The sequence below is a fragment of the Thunnus albacares genome, chromosome 13, assembly GCF_914725855.1.
Source record: "Thunnus albacares chromosome 13, fThuAlb1.1, whole genome shotgun sequence".
NCBI lineage: Eukaryota > Metazoa > Chordata > Actinopteri > Scombriformes > Scombridae > Thunnus > Thunnus albacares.
Window position 1 is genome coordinate 1,916,789 of NC_058118.1, and position 7,809 is coordinate 1,924,597.

At 41.0% G+C, this 7,809-nt stretch overlaps 1 protein-coding gene and 2 non-coding genes across 3 annotated transcripts; all 3 read left to right on the forward strand.

The window, feature by feature from the left end:
• Nucleotides 1-811: 811 nt before the first annotated feature.
• Nucleotides 812-6,817, forward strand: LOC122994934 (heat shock cognate 71 kDa protein). The gene is made up of 9 exons (XM_044369745.1): nucleotides 812-923; nucleotides 3,496-3,705; nucleotides 4,151-4,356; nucleotides 4,445-4,597; nucleotides 4,731-5,286; nucleotides 5,390-5,592; nucleotides 5,785-5,983; nucleotides 6,059-6,291; nucleotides 6,368-6,817. Exons 2-9 carry the CDS (start codon nucleotides 3,501-3,503, stop codon nucleotides 6,563-6,565), a joined length of 1,953 nt encoding a protein of 650 aa, XP_044225680.1. The 5' UTR covers nucleotides 812-923; nucleotides 3,496-3,500; the 3' UTR covers nucleotides 6,566-6,817.
• LOC122996255 lies at nucleotides 3,981-4,073 on the forward strand. Its single transcript, XR_006406975.1, has one exon. It is a non-coding gene; the product is annotated as a small nucleolar RNA SNORD14 (small nucleolar RNA).
• On the forward strand, nucleotides 5,627-5,719 carry LOC122996243. Its single transcript, XR_006406965.1, has one exon. It is a non-coding gene; the product is annotated as a small nucleolar RNA SNORD14 (small nucleolar RNA).
• Nucleotides 6,818-7,809: the final 992 nt, after the last annotated feature.

The following is a 7,809-nucleotide window of genomic DNA, read 5'->3' on the forward strand; positions in this document are numbered from 1 at the left end:
GAAAACCTCTTTCACTGTTCATATGATTCAGAAAAATTGTGAACCTATCCTTTAAGGCAAAAGCAACCATCCAAATAGGATTACAAATTGATGTGATGCAGATGGTTAGTAAATTTATTGTCACAATAACCAGGAAGCTACCAGCTACAACAGGCTGACTGTACAGTACACACACGGATGTATTATAAGATCTTATTATACATCCATGAGTACACACCTCCAACCATCAGGGAATATCTATTTAAAATGACTGGCCAACAGTAATGGATAGACATTCATATAATGAACTGTAACATAATCGCCAGATGTATCCGTACAACACTAGGCTATAACCTTTTGGTTACTAATATTGTCGTTTTGACAATCATCAACAAGACGAAACTACTTGACCCAGACTGGGGACAAAAGCGTTGAAAACTACAGTAAAGAACAGGAGGAACAAGGAAATTGTGCTTCGGACTTTGTGACCACTGCACATTGTGTTCATTAATTCAGTAGCATAGCTCTGTTAGCTCCTTTTTATCCTCGCCGGGGCCATACTATAACTTCCTTGCTTTCGAAGGTCAGTATAATAAGAGTATAAGCTCATTCTACTGTCTAATTATACGAGTCGATGTTTCGTATACATTCAGTGTACATCTTGTATCTCCAGACAAGGTTAACGTCTGAAGCCATGCGGTCATTCAAAGGAATTATGAAATACAGATAATAGAACAGGAAGTTGGCTTGACCGTTGTTAGCGTCATGAGAGATACTAACCGTCATTGGCGGACCGTTAAGGAAACGTCAAAGACTCGAGGCCTGATTGGCTGCTTTGCCGGTTATATATAAGGTTCCGTTGTCGAATCGCCTTCCTTTCCCTTCTCACACCGGCAAGGACAAGCCTGCCCTACATCCAAAGTCATCCTCGGTTCAACAATTCGGTAAGTTATTCTTGTTGAAGTCACAAATAAACACATTTTTTAAAAAATATAAAACTCTCCACATCCCTTGTAGTTTGCTACAATGGCGGGAATAGCCTCCAGTATTTTGCTCACTCATGGTCGTGATTCGCAAACGATAACAATGTATTCTTGGTTTTACAGTGTTTGTGCTGAATGTAAACGATGATTTATTTGAATGGTTGTAATTGTGCTGCAATCGCGAACCCAGTGGACGCATTGGCTAACGTTAGCCATCGAGCTAGCAGAGTGGAGCGGGTGGGGGATGGGAGCCCGAGAATGTTCGAGAATGTTCTCAGCTCTTATTCTGAACAGACTTCCTGTTTCAGAATAAAAGCTTTCTTGTCGCCATGCGCTGTCGTGTTACCTTCGGTATGATCGACCGCTTCAGGGTAATCTTTTAATGAGTATAGCGCTTTTATGGTTTAAAAAAGTTGCCTTTGTCAGTTTCCGGTCTTAATTCTGTATCGCGGTAAACTTGCAGTCTCATAGTCACATGCTTCTAACAAAGAAGTCAATTTTATTTTTAAAGCTCAATGTCTCAAATCACGTATTTTTCTTAGGGGGCTTTACAGTTCAGCAATATAACATCCTGTGTTCTGAGACCTTTGATTTGAGTAAGGAAAAACTCCACAAAAATCCTAACAGGGACAAAATATAAGAGAGCCCAGGAATAGCAACAGAGGAGGATCACTCTCCTAGGACAGATAGATGTGCAATAGATGTATGTACAGAATAGAACAAGAGACAAATCACAGAAATATAGCATGGAACAAGATAACAAAATTATAATGGATTCATATTTTATGAATGACTCATGGTTCTTCCATAAATTACTAGGGAATCAAGATTATTGCCAAGGTTTTTGCTGACATTCTCCAACTCATTTTGGCTGATAGCCACATTTTCCACCTAAATGCAGAGAATATCAAGTCTCTCTATTATTATCATTATTATTATCATTATTATTATTATTATTATTATTCCTACTCTTATTGTGGTGGCCCACTGGCAGATGCAGACATAAAATACAATACTCTTCAAAATGTACACATTTCAGTGGGCAAAACAAGAACTACTTCAAGTTAGGTTACATATAAAATGTGTCTTTTTTTTTTTTTTTTTTTTTTTATGAAACGTTTCCATACAAAATGAAGATTAATCCTACTTTCACAGGCTTGGATGATGATCTCCTTGAGACAGTCCTAACAATGGCCACAACCAGGGCAAATTTGACTTATTTCACAAGTTGCAAAACAAGTAAATGTAATCTGTCTGCAGGATTAATGTGACAGTGCATTGTACAACTGTACAGCAATTAAAGCAAAGTGAAAGCACATAAAATGGACATGGTGTTCTTTAATGATGTCATATAAATAAATTCATTAATTAATAAATCAGAGGGACCAAAACACTACTTCTACTTTCATTACATCAAGCTCAGCAATACTTATGTACTTTTATGTACTTTTTCTTGAATACTTTTACTTCAATAAAGGATCCAACTACTTCCTTCTACACTAAAGTTGGATAAGATCCAGAGACAGTCAGTGATGCAGCTCCTCCACACTGCACCAGTTTGTGGTGCTGCCTTCTCTTTCTAGCAGAGGATAACTAAAGCTGCTTATATTGACAAACCATGACAAAATAAATTAATTTGGCATCTATACTATTATTATTATTATTATTATTATATTTCAGCTTTCATGGTGGTTATAATAAAGCTAGCTACTGAAGCTATTACTACTACAATAACACTGAGCATGGAGTTAGTACCGAACTAACACAAACAACATTCTCGGGACGTTATGCATGGACGAATGTAAGCCTTATAGGTTAATCTTGCAGTTAACTTAATCCATTAAACCTTTTTCCTCTTCGCCTTGCAGCTGCATCCCCAAACATGTGTCTTGCAGCATGAAGCTAGCCAGCTAAACAGAACAGCACTACTACAGCACTGGTTATGCACACAAACAAAACGGGAGTGAAAATCCTCCGGGTGCCTTCATTTCACTGCTTTTTAAATACCTGACATGGTATAACATCACCATGTTGGGTATTTAAAAAGCATTGTTGCATGAAGCCTGTTAACCGGACAAACAGTTAAACAATTTGAACATTTAGGCAATGTGTCACATGCACATAATTAAAGCGTCACCTTATTGGCCTGTCATATTGGCAGAAATGTTCATTTTGCTCAACTTTATTGGCTGATACGATAACATGCCAATATCATGCATCCCTAATTAATTAGTGCAACAACTCGCTTGCTATTGAAGTGTGGTTGTCAAAATGACATAATTCTGTGTATCACATTTATCATAAGTGACTTAAAATCAAAGTTCAGAAGAATTGTGTCCCCTATGTAAATTAGTTATTTTGATCAGTTTATATTGCTGAACTATGGCTCTGCTGTCACCTTTCAACTTTTAATGGTTCCTTTACTAAGAATATAGATAAAATTGCTATGGCTGGCACAAGCTTTAGACTTAAATGAAGTCGCACTTAATAAAAAAAGAGTAGCACTCATTTCTCCCCCTTTTTACTTCTCCAGGAAACATGTCAAAGGGACCAGCAGTTGGTATCGATCTTGGGACCACCTACTCCTGTGTTGGTGTGTTCCAGCATGGCAAAGTTGAAATTATTGCCAACGACCAGGGCAACAGGACCACACCCAGCTATGTGGCCTTCACAGATTCTGAGAGGCTGATCGGAGATGCAGCCAAGAACCAGGTTGCCATGAACCCCACCAACACAGTCTTTGGTAAGAATTGACTTTTCAGCTTGGAACAATAGTGATACTATGGTCATGTCATTCTTGTCACACTAACTGCTGAAAATCAGCAACATGTTTATTTACTAAGATTTTATCACAATTAAGCACCTCAAAGTGCAACTAAACCATACCGGTTTTCTAAATTGACTGGCACCGCTGTCAATAAACATTAAGGTCTGTCTTTAAATCTCCATTTGAACTTGCAGCAAGAATGACGTTAGACTGACACAATATTAAATGGTCCTAAGTGACCCTTTGAAAGCTCACTGTGATGACGATTTTCCTGCCATTCGTAGTTTCCACCAGAGGTCGAAAGACCAAAGATGGTCCAAATCCTTCCTTGGATGTCTGAGTGATTTTTATTTTTTTTTTCTTAATGGAAACCCACAATGGAGTAGGTTTCGGTTGGCTAAAAAACAAATGTCTCTTGCAGATGCCAAGCGATTGATTGGCCGCAGGTTTGACGACACAGTTGTGCAGTCGGATATGAAGCACTGGCCATTTAATGTCATCAACGACAACACTCGCCCCAAGGTTCAAGTTGAGTACAAGGGTGAGTCCAAGTCCTTCTACCCAGAAGAGGTCTCTTCCATGGTGCTGACAAAGATGAAGGAGATTGCTGAAGCCTACCTCGGAAAAGTAAGGTTTTCCATCACAAAGCTCTAGACATAAAAGGCAGCTTTTTGAGATGAATTGATGCTAATGTTTGGCTCGTTCTTCCTTACAGACTGTCAACAATGCTGTAATTACGGTACCCGCCTACTTCAACGACTCCCAGCGCCAGGCCACTAAGGATGCTGGCACCATCTCGGGCCTCAATGTTCTGCGTATCATCAATGAACCAACCGCTGCTGCCATCGCATATGGGTTGGACAAGAAGGCAAGTAAAATTTGGAACAATTATACTTGTATGATGTCCAAAGGGCTGTAAGTGTGTGCTTAGACTGACTAAAATTAGGTAGTGAATTATACTTCAGTAGTGTTGAAAATGTCTAACAGAAATTTCATTTCAGGTTGGGTCTGAGAGGAACGTACTCATCTTTGATCTCGGTGGTGGCACCTTCGATGTGTCCATTTTGACCATTGAGGATGGTATCTTCGAGGTCAAGTCAACTGCTGGTGATACTCATCTTGGTGGGGAAGACTTCGACAACCGCATGGTCAACCATTTCATCGCAGAGTTCAAGCGCAAGTACAAGAAGGACATCAGCGACAACAAGAGAGCTGTCCGTCGTCTCCGTACCGCCTGTGAGAGGGCAAAGCGTACCCTGTCTTCCAGCACCCAGGCCAGCATCGAAATCGACTCTCTGTATGAGGGAGTTGACTTCTACACCTCCATCACCAGGGCTCGCTTTGAGGAGCTCAACGCTGACCTCTTCCGTGGCACCCTGGACCCTGTGGAGAAGTCACTCCGTGATGCCAAGATGGACAAAGGGCAGATCCATGACATCGTCTTGGTCGGCGGCTCCACCCGTATCCCAAAGATCCAGAAGCTGCTGCAGGATTTCTTCAATGGCAAGGAGCTTAACAAGAGCATCAACCCCGATGAAGCTGTCGCCTATGGAGCTGGTAGGTGTCTTCACAAGATGTACAGATCAGTTAATTTCTTTGTCCTCTTAATTGTTTGCATAGTAAAGGAAGTCAAAGTCTAATCAGTTGCTCATATTTACAGCTGTGCAGGCTGCTATCCTCTCTGGTGACAAGTCTGAGAATGTCCAGGACCTGCTGCTTCTGGATGTCACCCCTCTGTCACTGGGTATTGAGACAGCTGGAGGTGTCATGACTGTTCTGATCAAGCGTAACACCACCATTCCTACCAAGCAGACCCAGACCTTCACCACCTACTCTGACAACCAGCCTGGTGTGCTTATCCAGGTAAGCACGACATCATTATACCTAGCTCTGTGTTTCGCAGTGATGACGTTTATTCCTGCCATTCGTAGTTTCCACCAGAGGTCGCAAGACCAAAGATGGCCCTGACCTTCCTTGGATGTCTGAGCGAAATAAAGTTTACAGACCTGTAGATGCATTGTGTAAAAATGGTCTAATTGTGCGTACTTCCAACAGGTTTATGAAGGTGAGCGTGCTATGACCAGGGACAACAACCTGCTGGGCAAGTTTGAGCTGACAGGCATCCCTCCTGCTCCTCGTGGTGTTCCCCAGATTGAGGTGACATTTGACATTGATGCCAACGGCATCATGAATGTCTCTGCAGTCGATAAGAGCACTGGCAAGGAGAACAAGATCACCATTACCAATGACAAGGGTGAGTTCAGTAGAATTTGAACACCTTCTCAGATGCAGTTATGATACAGTTTCTGACAGTGCAATGTGCTGGCAGGTCGTCTCAGCAAGGAGGATATTGAACGCATGGTTCAGGAAGCTGAGAAGTACAAGGCAGAGGATGACGTCCAGCGTGACAAGGTGTCTGCTAAGAACGGCCTGGAGTCTTATGCTTTCAACATGAAGTCCACAGTGGAGGATGAGAAGCTTGCTGGCAAAATCAGTGACGACGACAAGCAGAAGATTCTGGACAAGTGCAACGAGGTTATCAGCTGGCTTGACAAGAACCAGGTAAATATATTGTAGATTCTTTGTGTGTCTCATTGACATGAATTTGCCAGAACACTAAAATTTTCTTGTTATGCAGACTGCCGAGAAGGATGAGTATGAACATCAACAGAAGGAGCTTGAGAAGGTGTGCAACCCCATCATCACAAAGCTGTACCAGAGTGCTGGTGGCATGCCAGGTGGTATGCCAGAGGGCATGCCTGGTGGTTTCCCTGGAGCTGGTGGTGCTGCTCCCGGTGGTGGATCCTCCGGCCCAACCATCGAGGAGGTCGACTAAACATTCCATCTTCTCAGCCACTACCTCCAAGAGATGTTTTCAAAGAAAGAAACCCTCTTATAGCACAAGTAACAACAAGCTAAAGAGTGTAATTTAAAATAAAAACTGGGTTCAGGGATCACCTCTATTGCATTGTTTGCGACAACTGGGAACAACTTGGTAGTTGGCACAACTGAGCTGTCAGTTATGTTAAAGTATTTTGTATACTGAGATGTCACATCCTTGACAATAAAAAATCTTGTGACCCTCTGATTGTCAGTAGTTTGTGTGGTTGTTTTTTTTTGTTTTGTTTTTTTCCCTCTGCAGAACTCTTTGACTTTAGCTGAAAATGGTTCAGTTGGTTGCTGTGGAATTGGATAAAGTTATTTAGGTTGCTATTGTTGCTTATTGGCTTTTAGTAACGTTGTATTGTATGTATTGGGACAATGTACAGTTTTAAACAAATGTTAGCATTTGATGCACTGCACCAGAGTTGGCTTGAAGCTAATTTTCATCTGCAGTCACAGTACAAAGCAAAAAACACACAGGACACATACAAAATACAAAGCTATATACGATAGTGTGTTACATACACCCACAATGTCAACTAGAAATTAATAATGTAAGCATGTCAAATTAAAAGTTAGATTATTTGAGAAGACCATCAGATTAAAATTAGATTCAGTGATCAGAGCTGAACTTGAATATTGTGTTCATGAACTCTTTTGAATACTTCAGATAAAGGAACTGAATCGGAAGGAGAAGCCTTGTACAAGTCTGATTTACAGAAAGGGGATTAAAATAAGTGACAGGAGTTAACATGGAATGTGTGATTTTTTTAAGACAGTCCTGCAATGCAAGTACAACAACTGGGGGACATGAACTGCCAAGTGTGTCTTTACCATGGATATACAATAAGAGCTCTTATAACACATCCATGGTCTTTACTAGTATTTTCGAATATGAGGCAATAGTATTGTGTGGCGTGGTGAAGGTGATTTAAGATTATGGCCGGGATATTCAAACACAAAACATTCAGCATCAACAAATATCACACGAATGCACTTTTAGCAGGAAAAGCATAACACAAATGACGGCCTTATCCCATTTGGGTGCTCATTTCCAGAGCCTTGCTTCTGGTATTGAGTATGTGCTTGCTGGAACAATTCCGCAGAGCCATTATTGTTAGTTTCACCTACAGTACCAACTTTTGACTGCTACTGTATGTCTAAGATAAAATGTCTGCCGCGACCTTAGTAGTTGAA

Bases quoted from the DNA above. Each gene is read 5' to 3' on its own strand.
- LOC122994934 (XM_044369745.1), top strand. From the start codon at position 3,501: ATGTCAAAGGGACCAGCAGTTGGTATCGATCTTGGGACCACCTACTCC. The intron at 4,598-4,730 runs GCAAGTAAAATT...ATTTCATTTCAG, and splicing joins CATATGGGTTGGACAAGAAG to GTTGGGTCTGAGAGGAACGT. The intron at 6,292-6,367 runs GTAAATATATTG...CTTGTTATGCAG, and splicing joins GCTGGCTTGACAAGAACCAG to ACTGCCGAGAAGGATGAGTA.